Source organism: Phaethon lepturus, unplaced genomic scaffold (assembly GCF_000687285.1).
Source record: "Phaethon lepturus isolate BGI_N335 unplaced genomic scaffold, ASM68728v1 scaffold349, whole genome shotgun sequence".
NCBI classification, from domain to species: domain Eukaryota; kingdom Metazoa; phylum Chordata; class Aves; order Phaethontiformes; family Phaethontidae; genus Phaethon; species Phaethon lepturus.
In genome coordinates, this window is record NW_010565319.1 from 113,361 (window position 1) to 137,074 (window position 23,714).

General features: G+C 39.8%; 1 protein-coding gene across 1 annotated transcript in view; it reads right to left on the bottom strand.

The window, feature by feature from the left end:
• The window catches only part of WDFY3 (WD repeat and FYVE domain containing 3), a 122,647-nt gene that overhangs the window by 86,122 nt on the left and 12,811 nt on the right, over positions 1-23,714 (bottom strand). Inside the window, exons 3-10 of the mRNA XM_010295132.1 lie at positions 20,438-20,547; positions 19,217-19,378; positions 17,197-17,389; positions 13,840-14,026; positions 10,760-10,926; positions 7,410-7,877; positions 4,629-4,727; positions 1,435-1,628 (exon numbers count right to left, since the gene is read on the bottom strand). Of these exons, the coding sequence (XP_010293434.1) occupies positions 1,435-1,628; positions 4,629-4,727; positions 7,410-7,877; positions 10,760-10,926; positions 13,840-14,026; positions 17,197-17,389; positions 19,217-19,378; positions 20,438-20,547 (1,580 nt within the window). The remainder of the gene's footprint in view (positions 1-1,434; positions 1,629-4,628; positions 4,728-7,409; positions 7,878-10,759; positions 10,927-13,839; positions 14,027-17,196; positions 17,390-19,216; positions 19,379-20,437; positions 20,548-23,714) is intronic.

Below are 23,714 nucleotides of genomic sequence, written 5' to 3' on the forward strand. Positions count from 1 at the left end.
AACAGTGTAAACTACATGAATCTAGGTACTAGAGAATAATACTCATTTATCTGTGAAATCAGAGGGTGGGGAAGCCCATCCACCCAAACAAAAGCAAACAAAAAAACCAGCTGTCATGGGAAGTTTGACCCATGTATGAAAACAGAATGTAGAAGAAAAAGTCTCTTTACATGAAGCATCACAAACAGAAAAATGCTACTGATACAGAAAAATAGGCTAGGGGGCAGGAGGAATCTTTTATGATCAAGAGTTTACTTCTTCAGAATCATGTGGGGTTGTTTTTTTTTAAGCACTCAGAAGATGGGTAGTGAAATAGTTAGACTGTCATTCCTTTGAAGGCAGTATCTTAATCCCTGCCAAACCTGGATAAATGGTAAGGGACACATCCCTGCAACATTCTGGGCTGTTAGTTCCATAACCAAAACTTCTGAAAACAGCACCGATGGAAGACAAATACAACAGATCACATGAAGGGCAGAAACCCTGACTTTGGATGTTAAATCCAGTGAGGAACTGCAATATCCTTTCTCTCCCCTTAAGTATTGTGAGTGAGACATGCTCAAAAATGACTGAAGACCTTGATAGACAAAATATATCAAATGAATTTTTTTATTCCTAGCTCTCCTTTCTGTCTTTTGAAATAATACGAAGCTGCTCATCCCCCAGAGAAATATTACAGCTCCTTTTAACAGAGATGAACCTAGACGTTAGAGTTCTTTCCATTAAGACTTAATTTACTTATTACTACTTGCCTTAGCTTTTCTACCCTAAAATAACAGTATTATGTCAATTTACCAAAATCACATTAGCTATTCTGAGAAGAAATTGTGGGTCTAGACTAGCAGCCAAAAACCCTGATATGACAGAACAGATGAAAGTCTTCTCTCTTCCTCCTCCACTCGCAGCTTTACTTTCCTACCTTTCCACCATTTTGCTTAAGCAAGTTCTTTGACTTTATCTTTTACTATGGTCACTACAATTTACATTTAGATTAACTAATTCAGCATTTATAACTACTAAATTAGCAAAATAAAGTAGGTCTGCCACAGGTAAATGCAAGTCAGCACTGAAAATAAACTTACATGTTACATGCTTGCTTTTTCCCCCCCATGTATTCTCATTATTTTTAACTGAATAATACTCCACCAGGGAAGATTGTCATAACTGTAGAACCTCATTTCCTATCCACTGAGGCTGATTACAAGTGATGATGCTAAAAACACATACCTACTAGCCTTCATCTCTGATTCTGAAACCTGCTATGGATGGATGGAAGAACACAAAACCCATGCATCAAGTATACACATTTCAACTCCAGAGATAATCCACATTCAGTAACTAAATACCATCCATCCAATCCAATCCCCTTCTGTGTTTCCTTTTTTAAAAAAGAAGTGGCTTAGGAGCAAGAGTCCTGAGCGGTATATCATTTACCCTTAAGATGTCCGTTTTCAGCTGCAGTTCCGTAGGTGGAGCCGAGTGCATCAGTCCCAACAAAGTGCCCATATCATCTTCTCCACTAGGTGATAACACCAACTGCTGGATGATCATCAGTGCATGCTGTCGGCACTGGGGATACTTTACTATGTTGTGCACGCATCTTGCACCACCAAATTCCCTGAAAATACCTACTCAAAGGGAGGAGCAGGGATAAGTCAATAAGGAGTATGAGAAATAAAATCAGTAACAAATAATGACAACAACAAAACATGAAAGGTGTTTATTTTCATTTCTGCAGATTGTATGGCAGGGTTTTAGCCCTATGGATGTTTAATGACTTACTACTATTTTTCCTCTCCTACCACAAATAAATATAGAACCTGAACAATATTCTCCCGACAATATTTCTCACTGAAGGTGTTGAGTACAAGGATGCAGGTCAGTTCTTGCAGGCAGTAGTTGAAGATGTCCCTGCTCATTGCAGGGGGATTGGTCTCAATGACCTTTAAAGGTCCCTTCCAACCCAAACTATTCTATGATTCTAAGAATTTCCTCAGTAATTCTGTTACTCCAACAGTAGTTATTCTTTTCATGCTAGAGCTTAAAGAGTCACAAGATGAAACAAATTAAAAAATATAGCAAACCCTCCATCTTTAGTGAAGACTTTATGCTGTTTTGGTTACGGGATAGTGTTTATATTATGTTTAGTTCATTGCCAAGCTAGTTCTGGACAAGAGGAGCAAACTAGGAGTAATGGTTGAGAAGTGATTTGGTCTATCTACAAGGTTTGTAAGATTCTGCAGAACTTTTCTTGTGGCAAGACCTATCTCTGTAGAGATAAATCTTAAGTCAAATAATGGTTCTCAAGCTGGACACTCAGAAGAACACATGTGCAATATTAACTGAAAATTAAATGAAAACTGATTCTGAAAACATCATAAAAACCAGACTGGAATATATATGGCGCATATAACATGATTAGTACAGTGTCAGCACCTACAGTACTGCCCTATACTGATTACTGAAAACAGAGTAGCGAAATGGATCAATGCTGCATTACTGCACCATCCTCCTTGTGACCATAAACTAAAAGAGCAGTTTAAATGACCAAGTTCAGGATTAACAAGCTAGTCAGGACAACTCTAATGTACATATACAAACCTTAGTCCCACTATCCATTTCCAATTTCCTGCCTCCTGCTTTCTCTGACATTCTTTGGATGAGATATGGACTTGGACAAGGCAAAAGGAGAGGCCCCAGACCCTTAGACAGTTAAACTGGTTGCATCCCTTTACAGGCAAAGTACATCTCAGTGGTCAGGTCTCTTGTTTTCAACGAGACTGAAGTAACATTTTATATTTCTCCCACTCTCAGTCTAGATTCTTGACTACCCAGTGAACTTGTCTGGGTCTGGACACTCAAATTTCTTGTTTTAAATTTGGTTATCAGTTATGCAATATGCAGGAATCCTTATCACAGATACTGGTTTAAGATCTGAAACCAAGCTTTCAGTGTAGTATGAAGCACTGCAAGGCTGTATAATACCTATTTATGTGTCTCTGTGATGACCTAAAACCTCTGCTGGCCTCTGGATACAGTGCCACACATGCTGCACAGACAGCAACCACAACTTCTTTGAGAAATGGTTTCTTAACTTCTTCTGTACAGCTCTGTCATACTCCTGATCTTGGAGAGCTACTAATGAAACGAGGTCCTTGAACAATCCAGGAGTCCTCAGAAACAACACCTGTTGGGTCATCCAACAGTCCTGAAGCATTTTACGCTTACGCTCTATTGTTTCTCTGGTGCATACTCAGACATTAACTCAGTACCAAGAAGTAGCAACAAGGTACTTCAAGCTTCCTAGGCCGAGGTCGGGAATGCCACTTAGCAGCAGCCAAGGATTTGTCTTAAGTCAGGTGGATGCTACCACAGTTAGATCATATTCATGTCTCACAGGAGCAAGGCTCAGCTACCACAGAGCCCGATGACACACAGGTACATGTAGTCCAATCCTGTGAACCAAGACCTACTGCTTCTAAAATATGAGGCAGTTCCAGTCCTTCAGAGATGTTATCGTCATATACTTACACCACCTTCTCTCGTTCATCCTTAGAAATCAAATAATCCTGAGATTTTTTGGTTCTGGGTTCGATCATGCCCCCCCCCGCCCCATATTTCTCCTTACATGGAAGCCTCCACATGTACCTTTGTGTCACTCCTTGACTTGTTTCTAATTCTGCCTTTTCTTACATGGCAAAACTAAAGCTGAGTGGTAAATGTACAAGTCTCTAATTGATTCATGCAACTAATCTGTAATCTATACCAGTTCCTCTCTAAAACCTCCTTATTTCAGCCTAATTCACTTGCTTCTCAGTTCATCGTTGAACAGCTTCATCTAGCAAATCAAAGATTGTGGTTTTTTCCTTTTCATTGACAGGAGAGGTAGCTTGGTGGACAAAAGGGAAGTGGCAAAGCTGCTGGCAGTGTCATCCAGAGCTTTCTCATAAGCAACCCGACAAAATGGTCTAAATGCAATCATAAAAACACACCTGTTTACAATAAACAGAAACAGTTATCACCCTTTCTCAATCTGTTATTTCAAGCTCTCAGAGACAGCTTTTACTATGAAATACACATACTGTCTATTTTGATGTCACGAAGCCGTGGCTAATGACGCATAATATAAACCTGCCTGATTTAGAAAAGGACACTCATAACAGAGCCCGATTTATATGTACTGACTGGGAATATGGCTTTAAAAATTAAAAGCCATCTTTCACTAAAGACACAAGCATTATTAATCACATTTAAGTAGACGTGACTGCCAACAGCAAACTACATGCCTAATTATATGCTTAAATTTTTTATATGCCACCTGTGTTACCACACCTGCTACAAATTATTATAGCATTGGTGGAGAGTGATGGGGTGTGGTGGTTGCCTTCAGGTAAACAACAGCAAAGAAACTCAAGTTAAAAAGAAACACTATCTTGTACTCCTTTATTATTTGTGCTCTAGTTTATGCTGCCTATTCTCTCATCTGGAAAAACTCAGCAAGAGAAAAAGTGTATTTCAGTGTGTTTCATTACTTGCCCGAAGACAGAAAGTCAAGACTACTTTGCTTTCAGGCATGACTTTCTGAGTTGCTTTTTAATAAATATTTTGACAGTGGTCTCTCTACTTACCTGCATTTGTGTTTGATCCTTGTAATAGTACTGTCAAGGTCTCCATAACCAATAAAGCCAGCTGCTTTTGGTCCTCAAATGAACTGTTTCTTGAATCCCCTAAAAAAACAATTTCAGAAGCCAAAGACATTGTGAAAATCACTCTCTTCTAAGATGCTTCTTGGTACTTTCCACCAACACTTCTATTTTCTTTGCTTCCCCAGAGAACATGCAACCTAACCATATTCCAAAGCAAATTAAGATTTAGTCTACACATGCATTCCTGGGAAACCTTAACTACAAATCAATCAAAAAGTGAATTTATAAGGACAAGGATTTAAGAAGAAGCTTTTGAGCACTGTGAGCTCAGTGGCTGACACTGCAGCTGTATGTGTAGTTTCACATCCCCAACTGTTGTTTCTTGAACCAAACAACAGTTGAAGACTTAACAGGATCTATTCTTGTTCAGTATTCAGTACTTGAAAAGGGTAATTCCACGCAAAATCAGAAAACTACATACACATAATTACAGTAAATGTGTTGATGATTTAACAGGTATAACAGACAAACCAACACTGCAAGTGGCATCTTAAACACAGATTAACACTCCAGAAGAAAACCACTTTTTCTAAACAATTCTAATAAGAAGCAAGTCACAACACAAGGCCATGTGCACCCAGGTAGCACCCTAATCAGATGGAAGCTTGGTTCATTTATTTAGAAGAACATTAGAATTGATGTGTTTTTCAATGGAGTTGCTTACAATAAAGCTTTCTAACTCTAATCAACAGCTACCACTCACTAATGAAGCTTCAGACAATATACCCAGGTGAAATGTCCAACAATTATGATTAAAAAGTGTCATTGATGCACACTAGCTTGATTGTAGTTTGAATAAAGAATGTTAAAAAAAAATCCGTGTGTGTATGTACATATGCACATAGGGCACTTGGCAGCACCTGCTTCACAGGCTAAGTGGCAAGGTAGCTTATCTCTGAGATGTTCAATTCTAGAGATAACTTTTTTTAAAAAAAAACACTCTTAGAAAAATGTAGAATCATGGAATCATTTTGGTTGGAAAAGAACCATAAGATCATAAAATCCAACCATTAACCTAACACTGCCAAATCCACCACTAAACCATAGAATCATAGAATGTTTGTGTTGGAAGGGACCTTTAAAGATCATCTAGTCCAAGCCCCCAGAAATGAGCTGGGACATCTTCAACTAGATCAGGTTGCTCAGAGCCCCATCCAACCTGGCATTGAATGTTTCCAGGGATGGGGCATCTACCACCTCTGGGCAACCTGTGCCAAGGTTTCACCACCCTTGTGAAAAATTTCTTCCTTATATCTAGTCTGAATCTGCCTTCTTTTAGTTTAAAACTGTTACCCCTTGTCCTATTGCAATAGGTGCTGCTAAAAAGTCTGTCCCCATCTTTCTCATAAGACCCCTTTAAGTACTGGAAGGCTGCAGTAAGGTCTCCCCAGAGCCTTCTCTTCTCCAGGCTGTGAACAACCCCAACTCTCTCAGCCTATCCTCATAGGAGAGGTGCTCCACCCCTTTGATCATTTTTGTGGCCCTCCTCCGGACCCACTCCAACAGGTCCATGTCTTTCCTGTGCGCTGAGGGCTCCAGAGCTGGACGCAGGACTCCAGGTGGGGTCTCACTAGAGCAAGGCAGAGAGGCAGAATCACCTCCCTTGATTTGCTGGCCACGCTTCTTTTGGTGCAGTCCAGGATACAGTTGGCCTTCTGGGCTGCGAGTGCACATTGCCAGCTCCTGTCCAGCTTTTCATCCACCAGTAGCCCCGAGTCCTTCTTGGCAGGGCTGCTCTCAGTCCTTTCATCCCCAGCCTGTACTGATACCGGGGGTAGTGAAGGGGCCCAGAACTGAACACAGGATTCAAGGTATGGCCTCACCACTGCTGAGTACAGGGGGATGACCACTTCCCTACTCCTGCTGGCCACACTATTTCTGATACAAGCCATGATGCTATTGGCCTTCTTGGCTCATAATCAGCTGGCTGTCGACCAGCACCCCCAGGTCCTTTTCCACCAGGCAGCTCTCCAGCCACTCTTCCCCAGGCCTGTAGTGTTGCATGGGGTTGTTGTGACCCAAGTGCAGGACCCAGCACCAAGCCTTGTTGAACCTCATACAGTTGGCATCGGCCCATCGATACAGCCTGTCCAGATCCCTCTGCCAAGTCTTCCTTCCCTCAAGTAGATCACCTAACACTCCCACCCAACTTGGTGTCATCTGCAAACTTACTGAGGGTGCAATTGATCTCACTCAGATCATTGAGAAATATATTACACCGAACAAACTAGTAGACCCAACTTACAAAAAGAAGTCTGCAAACTTGAATATGTACTCCTATTAAGAGCTCAGAGATGCATACTATAGTATTTTTTTCAAAACTGGAGCTAATGCAATGAAATGCACAAGTACCTCTTGTGAGGAAGAGTATAGATACTATGTATTGCTCCTTCACTTGCTGTTTTCATATTAAGTAACAAATATTAAACCAATACATCAAAAAAAAATTTAAAAAGGAAAATATGAACTCCTACTATTTTGCCTTCATACAGCATCTTTCATTTAAGCTTGCCTCAGGCTTCTTGCAAGACATTAAGAGAGAAACAATTCCAATGAGCTTTTAAGATGGCACAGCAGCTCCTGGCAGAACTCAGCCCTTGAAATACATGTTCAGGCTCTCTTGTTCCTCCTCTTAAGTGCTAGCCTTCACCATTTTCAGCCAAAAGAAGACATGTATTAGTAAAATGGAAGAGTACACTCTACCTTGATCGTTCAGTGCCTGAGTGGGATCTTTAAGAAGTGCTGCATATTTATGAAGAAGATTTACCATCACCTCCAGAAGTCCCACTTCCCTGAAGACATCCTTAAAGATGTAGTCATGACGGGTGAACTTAAGGAGTGTCTTCATGGCAATGATGCTACACTGAAAAGAAGTGCTGGATTTTAAAAGGATGCTCACACTGATCAGTTCTTTACAGGGTATGTAATTCAAGCTGAAGACAACAAATTCCAGCATCTCAAAGTATTTGGTCTGCACTTCTGGAAGCTTAGGAATTTTCTCTGCAAACTGAGACAATGTGTGCTGTGATTCCAAAATGAAGTAGTTGGCATTGTCCGCCATATAAATATTTGTGATGGCATCAAGGATGATTTGTGCTAGATAGTTGGTTTTTGCTCTCAAAAATGCATTCTGGAGGACTGAAAATGCTTGAATATTCCTCACACTGTGACCTAAATCAGGAAACAAAGTGGGATGGGAGGAAAAAGGAAAAAGAACGTTCTTAATTGTCATAAACAATGAGTGCAATTATTAATAATGATCCATGCATTTTAATAAGTGTGAATAAAATAACAGTATATGTCACATACAATAAAAAAATTTATTAAAACTGACTTTTCAAAACAGCCTCTGCACTATCACTTACATTGCAAATCGTACAACCTACTGTTCATTAAGATGGCAGCTTCACCTTTGAAAGTAAGTGATTACAAAAGCAGCTAAATGAAAAATGACTTCTTTAAAATAGGCAAGTAAGCTGACCTATTGTTAAAATGTGCAATGGGATATAGTTTGAGACAAAACAAAGCCTGACTGTCATCTACCCAGGCTGTAAGAAAACTCATTACAGCAACAGTAACATGTTCTGTATTCCATAATGCAGAATACAACTCTGCCTTCTACAAGTATTGGGCAGGCTAAGTTTAGAGCAACAACCATCTGGATCCCCTCACTCAGAGCAATAAGCAGTAACAAATCCTTGTCAGCCAGGTTCAAAGCTAGACAATGTGCATGGCCTCCAAATTATCCTCTTGCTTCCGCTCTTTGGCAATCATCTGCCAGAAGACAGCTACACATAGAGAAACTCCACAGGGTAGCGCAAGGCCACCAGTTGCCTGCCTTCCATAGAGAGACTACTCTTGCTCAGGTCTGGATTAACTAGCATGAATGACCATACCAGTATCAGAAGGTGGCATGGGGCTGGCTTTCGGAATCAGCCCTGGGAATAAGAAAACTTTGGCAGGGTCCATTACTGTTAATGATTACGGAATTAAAACCAAGGTAAAAAGTTGCAAAGCATAAGGTAGGTATAACATTAGCACACAAAGACTTCACATAGTTAAAAGCTCAGTCAAATTTCTTCTTATAAATACCTTCAAGTTGAATAAAACCTCATTCATTTAGCATCATTTATGAGTGCTCCCTGTGGCCCCCAGAATTTTCTATGGGCAGATATTATTCTTACTCTACTAAAAAGATACCTCAAAGCCAACGTTTTTAACTTCTATAGGAACAGTACAACTCACAGTGGACAAACCCCACCATACAGAAAAATACCAACAATGAAAATAATTTTAAAAAATAAACATTCAAGAGTGAGAACTTGAAACACGTTCTAAACAAAGCATTTAGGATGCTCCAACAATAAAATCTTATTTTCAAAGAAGCTATAAGCAAACTGTTAGCCTGCTTTAAAAACCCTTTCATAAATAAAGAATTCCAATATATTACACCTGCTCTGTGAAATGTTACTCTCTTCATTGTTTATAAACTAAGCTGTCCAATTTAAAAGTAAATTCAATTATCTTCACGTCTAGCCTCACTGCCTTCCCTCCCAGGATCTCCAGAAGGCAACAAGAAACTTCCTTGAAAATTAACACGGAACAATTTCACATACTGGAAAAATACTGATTTTATATTACAGGTCACACTCATTTGTTTCTAAAAGGACACTTTTTACATGCTTTCTGTACAATGAAAAGTGTTGAAAAGGGGATTTAGAGCTTATTAAATGTGACAGGAGCATAGGTAGTGACAGATACAACTGTTTATATTCTAATTTAGTATCAACAGTTGTTCCAGGCAATCAAGCAGATTAATAAATTATCTTTGAGCATTTTGAGGACCCCTGAAGAAACCAAATCTTAACCATCTCTTCAGAGTTCAAGAATTAAAAGGATTTAAATAGAAGCAATTAAGAAAACAAACTAATATGGTCTTCCTAAAAAGACAGCTTGCCTATATAATGAAAAAGCAGGCAAAAAACTTAGAGATGTCATGACAAATACCAGAAAATTAAATAAAAGAATTCCTTTGGAGATTTCAATAGGCCATGGCTCCCTCATGCTGTTGTACCAGAAAAACCAATTAGCTTAAGCAAAAATTAGTATGTTATTATCAAAACATGGAGAAATTAAGCTCTGATTGTGACTATCACCTTATTTCTCTATTTAGTGCAATGGGAAAACAGTTCCCATGAACAATGAACTCTCTCAATACCAGAGAAAGGAAGTCATTGTCCAAGGAACCTAGATACACAAGAGAAACAGTGACAGTAAATCCATTAGCCTATAAATCTGTGAGTCCATATCACAAAAAATTTCCTAATACCCCGGTATTACTAAATCCCATAAAACATTCAAGTAACAAACTAGTTCCACAGTCACTATTAAATTCCAAATTCCTTAGTTACATACAAGACTTACCTGAATTTTAAGTTTATACACAGGATGTGAAAAATAAGTTTATTTTCACAAAACCTTTTGTCCCCTCAGACTTCCTCAACTTTATTTCCCTATCATAATTGACTGTGGCTGCAAGCACACCACAGATTTCACCATTCTGTGAACACTGGTGATGAAACAACAGATTTCAGCTCACAAGTTACACTTGCCTAAGCTGACAAAAGCTAACAAAAAGCAAATTTGGCCAAAAAACCCCAACCAACCAACCAACCAACCAACCAGCATATCAGCCTTTCACATCAGTTTAGTAAGAGCAGCTTAAAACATCATAAATCAAATCAGTGCATCTCTCCATTATGATAATCTCTTAAAATGTCCACATAGAAACTGTCAGCTTTGTAGAGAGAGATGTTTGACTCAGCCTTTAGTTCTCAAAGACAAAAGCCCTACACTTTCTTCTTTGGGTACCAACCCCAAAATAGAACCTTTGAGACCAACAGAACTAAGTATTTGATAAGCAATCTTAGTAAAATAACCTAGACTCAATTGCAAATGGTTTGTGTAGTATACAGCTTCTCTGTATTTTGTTGTTAACATTAAACAAAAAAAAAAACAAAAAACAACACCAGAGGGAGAAAGAAAGCACTCACCTTTTCCTGCAGGCTGTGGGACTGCAAATCCAGGTAGTAAGAAAGGTACTCCAGTAGTAACACCAGCTGGCTTTAATTCATTGACACCATATGTTGTTAAGGAAGTTATCAAATTAACTAAGTCCTTCAAAGCATCCTTAGATTCAGCCTCTTTTGCCTGTTCTAATCTAAAGAAAATACAATAGATCGAGTTAGCAGCACTAGTTTATTTCAACTCAAATCACTTTAACGCAGTATCTCTTCCATTTTACTCTATTAATTCAGAAACCACACTTTTACTGCTCTGTTCCTGCAGTATTTTACATGTTCTCTATTCATATTTCATACTATTAAGTCAGTCAAATATTGGATTTATGAGAGCATACATTTATTTGCCATAGAAATTCACCTCATAAATCTTCCTTTGAACTCAGTAGTCTGCTAAAAAGCAGCACAGACATGAAAATTACTCTTAAAATCCTCTTACAAATATGAAGCCATTGGACAGGAAAATACCTAGATAGTCTGTCATTAAATAAATCTATAATTAACTTGCTAGATTATATCTGCCACTTTGAGAGTTAATATTTTATACTAATGAAACAGGATCTTTGGAGAAGCCTAACAGTTAGAAGCACACAATGAAGCATCTTCATTAGAACTACAGACCCTTACCTTTGAACGCAAGAGGATGGAAGTACTAATATCCCATTCCAACCACTGTTTCCCACCAGCAACACACCATCAGACTGAACCCTAAAAACTGACTCCAAACCCTAAAACAATCCTTACTTTCCTTCTAGTTCACCAAAAATTAAACCATGGTTAATTACTTACTAACTTTACAGTCTCTATAGATCTTTGGAGGAAGCTGGGAACCACAATCTCCTAGCGGCTCATGCAATGTGACCTGTATTTTCCTCCTTGCTGACAAGTGACCATGGGAGCCCTCAGAAGCAGTTCGCTCTGCATCCTTCATCTTCTCAGGCATGTGGCTGAACCTCCTTCAAATAGCCATTACAGAAGCATTTACGTCACCTATTGCCATTCTACTAATCCTCCACATGCCCCGTCCTTTCACATCATCAAGGTGAAATTACATACTCGCTTCTTTGTCCCTCACAGACCTCCTGCAATTCTTGTCACCTTCTTCACACGTCCTTCTGCATTACCATCTCGAAAGCCTTTCTTCTTTGCAGCTTGACACCCCGTGTCAAGATTTCATACCCTCACACAACAGTCATCTCCACAATAGCGCCATAGAGCTGAACAAGCCTCTGTCAGTAGGTTTGAGCCAGAAAAGGTCCAGAGAGAACACATTACTGTTGTTCATCACTAACTGATATATAGGTTTGTCCAAGATGATAGTTTTTTGAAAGAAACTATGTTTTGATTTGAAGATCAAATAAACTAAAACTTACCAAAAAAAGCAAGAGATATGACCATCAAAACAGCAGTTATGTTTTGAACCATCTCCCATCTCCTCTACAATACACAAATTGTTAACAAATACATCACACTTTGGTGTGCACTGTTCACATTATCCCAGGCGTTTCTGCAAGAGTCTTAGCAAGTTTTCTAGAGCCACCGCAGAATGAAGCGAGGATAATGCATTCCTATGCTTTTAACCTTTATTGATGTCAACTGAAGAACCCAGGTGCTCTCCTTTAATCAGACATGCAAACCTCTAGTCTTCCTATACCTCTGCCAGGGATCCCATTTTTTGATTTAAAGGATGAGCAAGTGCAGATGAGTGTTTGTTGAAAACACTTGATCTGCAGGGGATTGCTGTTGTACCTGAAAATGAAATTGCCAATGATGGCGTGTTCCCCTCAAATTCCACCTAAACTCTGGCTGACAGCTTCTGGACAACACCTGAGCTTGAATTACGTTGCTTTGAATGGGAATACATTAGTAATCATAACATACTCAAAAACACCATTTACGCTACAGGAAGAGTAACAATTCTTTAACAGGTGTTTTAGCTTTTGTGTCACTAAAGATAATTTATGAATAATTTTAACCGTGATTAAGAATTTCAAATACCATGTCTATGTCTGGTATCCATTGAAAACAAACAAACAAAAGCCCCAAAACATACTATGTAGTAGAAAATTTAGCTCAAATATTTGAGTGCCAAAACCTAGCATCCTAGCACCCAAAATGAATGGTTTGAATGAGGGAGATAACAACATTAACACTTCTCATTAATGGCTATTATAGCACTGTTTCTAAGCATCTTTGACCAGAGTGTATTTTATAAAGCGTACACTCAGACATAATTTCCCATTTTCTGTCTTGGATTTGTAAAACACACATATATATATTTTATCAGCTAAGCATGCTTCTTCAGAACTTTATATCCAAACAAAGCAACACAGTCTGACCATAGATTTTACACAAATAGAGCAGCACACACTAATTTGCTGACTAAGAAAGAAAAGAATGAGGTTTCTTTCATGGAAAGAAATAAAATCATGGATGGATCATACATCCAAGTTTTGTTTGGGCAGGCATTTTCTTTACCATATTTTGTGATGCATTAGCAGGTTAGCAGCATCTTTAATAAAAATACAAATTAAAAAAATACATCTATACACTGATTCTCTAGTAACATGAGAGTTCTCTCCAGCACTCTTATTAGAGATCATGCACAAAAATGTCTCTTCAATATTATGTAGTATGACTTCAGTATTAAGTTACATCTACATACACGATTTTTCATTATGATAATGTTAAAAAAAAACAAAACACACACTAAAAAACCCCAGCCAAACCCAAAAATCACTAGTTGCAGTGAAAATTTTATTTTTTGAATTCTTTCTAAATTTTTAGTACCAACTGTTTTTAAGCATCTGCTTTCTTAGCACATACAGAAACATTTAGTATTAAAACAATACTGATGAATAACAAGTTAAACACTGCAGTTTCATAGATGGAGAGAAGTACATATTTTCATGTTTTGGTCCTAATATTTTCATTTCATAATAACCTATAATCACTTATTTGTTCAAACCTATTCACCTATTCTTTATTAAGAAATCTTTTCAGACAACACTCAAGAGTGATCCGTCTGCATTCCTTCAAGCACTTTTGCATACCTGAGGAGGAGGTCACACAGGAAATTGTATCCTTGCCATATCCTAAAATCATCCAATAACGTTTGGGATACATCACTGGAGTCTTTGAGAAAACAAGAAAGTCCAGCAAACATCTCAACTATTTCTAGGGGAGAAAGGTCATCAGACTGCTGCATGTTCTGAACACACGTGGACAAACATTCCTTTTCTGAAAAGAATTGCAATTGAGAAATTTAGGATTTTACCAACATTAATCACAGCAAGAAGCATAACTAGTACAAGAATCACAGCAATAACGTAACATTTAACTCTTATCACATAACATTTAGTGTATGTATGTATCACAGAGCACTTGAAGACAAGTGGGATTCTCAAGTGGCTTTGGATCTGAACCCTAACCTCTTTTTGCCAACCCCTTCCTCCCTTTTATGATCTTTACTCTTGTAAGGAAGAGACTGTCTAGACAAATATTGTTTTTTACCTAAAAAGCTTGACCAGATAACTCAGCAGAAGAAAAAGACAAATATGGCAACTGTAGATAATTCTAAAACATCTTTTTTTCTTTTAAAACACAAGGTTATACAAAGCACTGGCTTAAACTGTTACTGATTTTATGTAAAACCCTGCACATAACCCTTTACACCATGTCTTCTTATTGCTACTCCGGTTAGCATTTCTTTGGCTGACATATTTGCTTGCCCAATAAATCCTGATCAAAGAGAGACAGCTGCTCTCGTTCTGCACACCTCTCATGCACAGTTCATTGGTCAGATGCAAAAAGTTTTCCCCAATCTATAGTCAGATTTTAGGTTGTAGTCCTGTTTTAAAGATGCTCCCTTCAGGTATCTGCTATTTTTACTTCACAGCATGGACGAGACAAGTGCAAATCTTTCTAGCTAGACTGATAACAAAATCTCCCAGAGATGAAATCAAAGCATGAGATAGTGCAAAGCTGCTCCTTTGCATAAGGTAACACGTCTTAACTTTTCCTGAACATGAGATGAGCCTCTTAAGGCAAGTTTATTTTTTTTTTTATAAACAAGTGAGAGGGAGTGCTGACTTGTTTTCTTTTTAAGATTATATTTCAAAGAACCTAGCATATCTTTTGATACTCCAGCCTCGCTCCTCCATGGATCAAGCACATAGAGAAGCGATAATGGTAGCAGCTGAAATACGCCAAACGACACAGTCAAAACTCGGTTATTTTCTTTGTTGAGCTTCAAAATGTTTTCACATATACACATACACCTTCTACACTCATCAAACACCTATCAGAAGACTTTTACAGATGCAGGCAAAATACCTATCACCTTTTAAATCCTATCTGAAAATACTTAACTGATGACTATTCTATGCTTCCAAGCGATACTGTACATTCACATCTTTCTGACTGGAATTGGAAAACATGCTGCTAGCACAAGAAAAAACACAGACTGAAATTTTCTGTGAAGTATGGGGGAGCAGGATGACGTATTTCATAAACTGTCACAATAGTTTTGTGGAGCCTTGTCATTACTTGCTTTCCAGGGTGTGAAGAAACTGTGGGTTTCTTTTTTTCCAGTAGGTGTACATTGCTAAAATGTATGATAAGGATGTTAGTTCACTTCAACAGTCATTCCAATTTAAAAACTACAAATGCTTCCATATGGTCCTACAGTCTAAAAGCCCTAAATATAATATTAGAAACATATTCTATCAAATTTCGTACCTCAAATCCTACATATCTAAACACCCATGCAGTTTTAAATTAATGCAACGTGAGTATTTCATACGCAAAGCTTCTGCCAGGCAGCTAATATCCTCTCCATCACTGGTTTTCACCTCACTTTGCTCTCACAAATTCTTTGCCGTGAACCAGCTTGGCAGCTGCCCTTGCTAAGCAGACCATGACCAGTCCCTTGTAAAGATACATGATGAATAAAGTGCTACCAAAATCTGTAACCAGCTGCAGAAATACCCCTGTATGCTACAGTTTCCATGCCTGAAACAGTCAGGATGCTATTTGTCTCAAAAAAGGACAGGAGATAAAATTGAATGATTCTGGCTGCTTCAGTCATTTGATGGCTTGCAAACTGGATTAAGCCCATGAGATTATTTTATTTTGGCCTTCAGGATGCACAAAACCTGCAATCTGTAAACTGTGTGGCAAGGTAGGGAAGACAAGGGCCTGGCAGATGTAAGGCAGGCTGGCTCAACAGTCAGCAATCTAGTCAGCCAGCCAACAGGGAAAACACAGGGGCTGCAAACCCGTCCAGCCACCAGGATCTTTCCAGCTGTGTCCCAGAAGCTCCACACAACATTGTGGCACAGGCTCTAGGACAGGCTACACTGAGCTTCTCAAGAGCACTGGTACCGACAGACTGCCTCCTTTGGGCAGAGGCTTGGGTCTCAGCCAGGCAAAGGAGAGTCTCCTTGGGCCAGGCCCTAGGGGCAACATCCTTGGGCTGGGGACCCCCCAGGGAAGCTGGGCTGGACCACAGAAGAGGAAGCCAGCTGACTGTTCCAATACACCATCAATAGGCACTTGGAGGTTCACACTCAAGTGTTTGTGCCTATATGCCATGCTCTCTCGAGGACTTCCTAGAACCTCTATTACTCAGGTTTTGCTGTTATCAGGGTATGCCAGCACCCGATGCCCTGGATAATGGAGAGTACATTGCAAATCAGTGGCGGTTGTAACAGTCCGACCCAGCCTCTTCCCGCAAAAGCAAGACATCTGGGAGAAAGAACCCTCTCCCAGCATACCCAAATTAGCTCTCCCTGGTTTACGTAATGCACCAGTATTTACTACACGGGTTTCTAATAGCTCAAACTACGTCAGCAGAACACATGGAGCTGGTTCCTCCTCCTGTGGCTTCCTCAGATGTCTCTGCACTTTTATTGCCAGCTAGAGTGGTACCCAAACAAGCAGCTGTAAACAGGACAGTGCTAGCTTGCCTCATGCCTCTGCGAGGAGCTGCTGCTGCTAAACGCAAACTCAGGACAGAAAACAACTAACTCCCATTAAGAATTAATGCTCGCAGCAAAAGTGACAAACCTATACATCTTCCCAGTGACTACTTTTCAATACAGGCAGTCACTGAAGTTGCTGAAAGCCTTTCCTTTTGGTTAGCATAAACTCTACACCAAGACATGAGGGGAAACTCCATCCTCCAACGTTAACTTGAAATATGGATGAGGCAGACTCAGCTACAAACGCTTCTCTCACTACACAAGTGCTCTGAAATTTTACCTGTGTGTAAATGCCTACATGTCAAAAACAAAAAGCCTGTAAGCTCTCCTTGATCTATTATTTTCATGCCTATTTACTAACTAAGTTTTCTGTTGTTAAAGAACAACAGAAAAAACCCATAAATAATATTGGATAAAGACACATACCATGAATGTATTTCACTACATTGACACTAAGGCCATGACGCGATATGGTCATTAGTACTTCCCCTGCACTCTTCCTCCAAGGCAGATTATAGGGAGGGCACCATGAGGTTATTGCACTGAATAGAAGCTGGAGATCATCCTTTTGAGCCAGTTCTTCCGCCGGGGACACAAAACTGCACAATTTTACTAGGATCTGAAACAGTAAGTCATTAAACATCTATCATTAATACCCTGATCATTGCTACTTTTGTGTAGACATAGCAAAAGGAAAAACATTTTTCCATTTAGCATACACATTAAAAAAAAGGCAATGCGCTGTTTTCCCTTTGCATGTTGCTTCTGTAATTTGAATTAAACACCTGGTTATTCAAGACATGGTTATTTTAAGTCCCAGTTCAGTTTAAAAAGACTAGCAAAAGATTAGCAGCAGAGTTTAAATCTCTTAGGCTGACACAGCATACTTGTATGGATACCAGCTTATTCCATTCTTGGAGAATCTGCCTGTTACATAATTTACAGGTCTAAATGCTGCAGTGGGGCAGAGTCTCTGCAAAGTAAAACTGTTGTGTCCCTTCCTAATGCAGGAGGAAGGCTATTGATGTGTTGTTGGCAGAGCAGCATCCATACCACCTTGGCAAAATGAAAACAGCCAAAACAGTACAGCAGGAAAAGATACAGCAACACTGTAGACCTACCTGGATCTGAATTTCCAGCTTACCTTAACCAAAACAAAATGCAGACAGGCAACCAAATTTACTATGTTGCACTCCCTTTTCTGTATGTTTTGAGGACAACTGATGTCCATGTTTTGTCTTGTGACAAGGCTCCCTCTCAGAAAACTGTAGGAAGCCTGCAAGGCAGTCTGTGTACAGAGTAGGTTTGGAAGCTATCTGAAACCTCACCCATCCCAGACAGCTCATTTGAGAGCACCACCTTACAGCCCTTGAAGAGTGACAGAAAAGATCTGAGCTATAGTATACTGGAGGAGACTCTATGTGGTAACACTGATCATTTCTTAACTCTGTTGACTGAAACACAGCAAAGCATTTTCTGAAAGATAGCTCACAGCACACCATGATTTCTGCTTTGGAAGATAGCCTGTAGTAATAAGACAAAAAGAAAAAAAAAGAGGAAGATGGGTATGTTCTCATACAGTGACTGTTACTGGGCAGACACTGTGGCTAGTAACTGTGGGAACAAGGCTCTGTCTGTATTTTTGTTGCAGGCACCAAAATGCCTCTCAGGTGTTCTACTTCTAAATCTTAACACTGCCTTCAAACCCCTGAAGGATGTGATTGCTGAAAGACCTCCACGGTTCTGCATAAGTGGCTACAATGACGCTACATAGAGATGTGTCCAATTTTCACATGGAAACTAGCAGTATTATCATCAATCCCTTTCTAACAGTAACTGTTAGCTCCTTCTGAAAGTTTCACCAGGAGAATGTATGGGAATTTCTTTGAAAGATCTCCCATTGAAACTTCAGAAAGCAGGAGCAGGTCAGATGGAGTCCTAGTCTCCCTGGGAAATCTGAGGGATTATCGTAATAGTGACCGCAAGCTCAGATGGCTCATTCCCATATTTAAATTATTTAGTTCCATATTCAGGATTTATTTCCATAATTAAAGAGGAAATAGTTAAATTCATTCATAGATTATTATCAATACTAATGGTTTTTACTATGTCTATTTCAATCAGCAAAGGGCAAAGATACCAAAGAGCAGCACCAACTAGATTACAACAGAATGCTAGTCAACATATTGCTCCTTTTAAGCAGCTGCACAAATGAGTTGCATGCATTTTTGTGGAGGAGAGACATGACAATGACAAAAAGCACAGGGGGAGTAGAAATTTAACCTCAATGGTACTTGCAGAAAAATCCATCTTACTGTGAGCCATCAGTTTGCGAAGAATCAAGGAAGATCAAAACCTGGTTCAAGTGAAAAGTTTCTGGACTTTTCTCACATGAAACCATTTCCATTCCTCTTGCAAATTCCATGACCTATTTTACATTTCTTACCTGTACAAAGACTTTCTGTAGTAGCGCTCGGCGCTCTGCGAGAGGTAGTTCATTCTGTGCTCCTCCAACTACCTCAGGCACATGTGGAAGGTCAAAAAACAGATATAGACATTTAACAAGTGTGGAAGGCACTGACATTGTAGTCATGCAGTCCACAGTTTTCTGGGGAAAAAGAAAACAGAGGAAAAAAAAAAACCACAACAGTTCAGCATATCACTATACTCAAAAAGTGATGGTCCTGTAATGCAGTTGACTCAAATGCTGGTTTTTCTTTCTCACACCTTTGGTGAGGTGTCCACGCGGCAGTACAGATTTAACCATATATTCTTGAATGCCTACCTAAACAGTAACCTTAAAAACAGGATCATAATTTATTTACATGACAACAGCATCTAACAGCCACAGTTTGGAGCAGTCACTGCACAGGACAGAAACAAAAACTGACAGTCTCTGCCAACAGAAGCTTACAAGTTAATTACAAGACCTTCAGCCAAGCCCTCATTAGCTATCTATTCTTTGTAGCAGTAGAAACGGGAGTGGGAGGAGGACTATTCAATTCATGCACTCACTTGGCAAGAAGGTATAAGCAGGCATAAGGAGCAGCATAGTAGAAAACATGAAAGCATCAGTGGGAAGAAAAGACAAGTTTGGGGTGGAGGCTGGTGACATACTAAACACAGAGAAGTTGATGTGCTGAATTATAAAGGCAGATTAGAGCAGAAAGAACAAACCACACAGCTGTCCAGTACATTGCCAGCGATTGGCGCTCTGATGGAAGGCAGCACCAAAACCAGAGGCAGCAAAGATTCACAGTATCACCCATTCATCACTGCTGCCAGCTTCACTTTTCACAAGTGCTGCTGCCCTCCTTGAATGGGGAGCCCGAGTTCAAAGTCCAACTGATTTAGGTGCTGTATGTGACATGCATCTCATAGGGCACTAAGCAGCAGCATGCAAGAGAAGCCTCTGGGGAACAATGAAAGTTGCATGCATAATTCAAAAGAACATTAAAAATTAAAGTTCAGAAATGGTGATTTTTTTCAGGCAACCAAAACTACAAGGAGCTAAAGCAGATGTTCTGTGGCAGCATAACAGAAAAATAATCTTAACATAGAAAAGCAGAATATAGTTAAATCTTTTAGGGCGTGTTCATGCAGCTCATTATTGCTTTTGTCTCTCCCACCCCACAATTTATTTTTAGCCTTTCTGTTTAAGACTAACCTGTCCTGATGAAGCTAGTAAATTGATTGTGGTGAGTAGCATCCAACCTCTACTTGCTTCTTCACTTTGATTGACCTCCAGAAACTGGACTATGGCACGACTTGCAGCCTCTGTAGGGGAGCAGTTAAAAAAATGCAGTAAGAATTCAATCTGATAGTCTGCAGAAGGGAACACGTCCTCTCAACAGTCCCGAGCGCTGAGCATGAATTCACCTCTGCAGCACTACTTGAAAAAATGACTAGGCTTAGGCCTACACTCTCCAGACACACATTCCAGTCTTCCACACGCACTTGCCTTTGACACTAGCAAGCCTGCAAAAAGCACACTTTTAGGTCATGCATCATCTTTTAAACCAGCAGATTTCAGTAACATGCAGCTACTTTTGTTTTGAGTATTTTGGCTTTATCAAACACAATAAACTGCTTTCCAAAGACATGAAGTCACCATCACTTAGTAGTCTCAGTGGGAAAAGCTGATATTCCATTTCTGAGAAAAAGCACTGCACTGAAACAACAGTTCGGAGGATAATGTGAAAAACGGGAGGGAAGGAGAGGTGCAGAAAGACAAAAGGGATAAAAAACAGGAACAAAAAGTAAAATTAAGACTAAGATCCCACATTTTTTTGCTGAGAAACATTGGACCAGATGATCCTTGAGGTCCCGTCCAACCTGGTATTCCATGACTTTATGATTCTATTATTTTTTGGAAAATGAAAACGCTAATAACTTATGGCTAATTCTTATGATCCAGGGACAACTTCTGGAATCAGATACTATTCTGTATTAGTCAGAGCCAAAGATAAATATTCAGCCTAGTAAACAAGTTATCAGCCTCAATAAATAAATCAACAGAATAAATAAATCAACAGAAAATGCAATCCTATTTCACTGCTGTCTGAATACACACTTACGTTAAGAAATCTATAATGCCAGTCATGACTATTCTTCATTACCCTTAAGGGAAATCTAAAACCATTTTTCATTAATAACTGTATATCAATCATCTTCACTGCTTTTAGTGTCAGATAGGACAGAAAAGGAGGGTGCTTAATATTGCTTAAAAAAGGCATTACAAAGGAATTAGTAACAGAGGAATAAATCAGCAACTGAAGAAAAATCCGATTTTAATCTTGGTTTGTTTGCTTCATCTGCTGTCAAGATTCCTCAGCGCATACCTGTGAAGGAGTTTGTTGCAAACACATTTTATATGGCAAAGCACTTCTCAAACTTCTAGCATTGACTACACTGAAAAGATAATTTTCTGGAGCACCACTGTATGCTGAGCTGGACTAGTAAACCTACGAAACAAATGATCCTGGAAAATGAAAACAGTTGTTTGCTCTACATTCTTAACACTAACTTTTCCCAGGAGAGGTTACCACCATACAAAGCCAAAGGCATCATCCACTACGGGTACTGGTGAACCAATGTAACAAAAGTCAAGGTGTAAAGAAACACTTATCAACAGCAGGACAGCTGGTAGATCAAGAGAAGTGATCATCCCTCTCCACACAACACTCAGATCATGTGTGGAATGCTGTGTCCAGTTTCGGTCCCAACGCAATACAGGGAAGACAATGACCAACAGGAGTTCAGCCAAGGGCCACCAAGATGTCTGGCGGGCTACAGCACCAACCCTATAGGAGAGGCTGAGCAACCAGGGCTTTCTCAGCCAGGAGAGGGGACAGCCTCAGGGGCACCAAAGAGCAGCCCCAGTGCCCACAGTGCAGGGAGCTATTGAGAAGTCAGAGCCCAGCTTTTCACAGCACTGCATGCTGGAGGGTGAGAGATAACAGGCTTAAATCAAAAGAGGTTCAGACTACATATAAGGAGAAATTTCCCCCCCACCCCGAGGACAGAGATACACTGAAACGGGGCCCAGAGAGGCTGTGCTGTCTCCCACCTTGGAGATTTTCAAGGCACAACAGGATTGAGCCCTGTGCAACCTGATGCCATCTCATAGCTGGTCCAGCTGTGAGCAGGAGGTCAGACAAGAGATGTCATATTATATGATTTTATCACACATGCAAAAAAGTCTATTTGATGTCTCACTCAGGGGGATATCATGTCACCCATGCTGGTGACAGTTTCAATCCCATCCAGTGCAAAGAGGATGTATTTTTTCTAAAGCCTAGAAACCCTAGAAATAATCCTAGAAAAAAGAAAGAGAGAGATTTAAGGTAGAAATCCAGATCTGCTTAATTTGTGCAACGGCTATTTTCCCAGGTTTTTAGTTTGCAGCCTTATTCCCATAACAGGTTTTTGTACAAATCACTGGCTCTTCCAATTATGGTGCTGAAGCGGGGGAAGGCACCTACCAAATCCCTGCATGAGACTGACTGAGATAAAATAAAGCTTGAAATACCAAGGTGAAAGGTAAGGCAATTTTTGAAACTCACACAAATGTAGACATGCCGCAACTTCCCAGCATGTTGACCCGAAGTACCTGGTGCGCACTTTGTCTTCCAAAACCATCAGTGCGAAACATTGGCCAGGTGGTTGGGTGTATGAGCAGACCAACTTAGAAAGCACAACGGCCATGCCATAGCCATAGTTCCTACACTAGAGGCATACACAAAATGCCAGAATTCCTGGCCAAAGCCACTTTCCTAAATTCTGAGTGTCAAGCGTGTCTAAAGCATGTGCTGCTTCTACAATGACAGTGCTCCACCAGCCCAGTTTAGGTGCGACTTAGTAGACTCATTCTCTTTCTATCTGATGACAAACAGAGCTGGGTGATCAGTCTCTGACTGTAAGCAGGTATGACTGGTACCAAACAGGGTGTGCACAGCCTCCTTCGGGCGTAGTCTCCAAAAGCCACCTGTGGAACAGGGGCTCTTTTGGTCATCTTTGAAAGTGAGACTCAGGGGTTAAGTATATGCTTCTGAAAAAGTTGTCATGCTGCTGGCATCCTAAATAGCATAGCAGTTCAACACTATAAATAGCAATTTCAAAACTGTCAGTCTTAATTAAGCACTACCTAAAGCATAGACAGCGTTTTAAGTGCAGGAAGAAGTTCTCTTGTCATCTGCTCTGAGCAAATTTGATAGCACTATCATTTAAGATTAATTTCTATCATCAGTACTAGTCCTAATTTATTTTTTGTACCTTTTCCCTGGTTTTGAAGTGCTCAAGTCATCTTTTTAATATAACATCCTCTATGTGCCCCACCCAGATATCCTCAGCCCTTCAACTTCTGCAGAGCAAACCATTAAATCTAGGATTGGGATATGCTAGCTAGTAAAAACAGTAAAAGAGCAAAGCGAAAAACCTGTAAG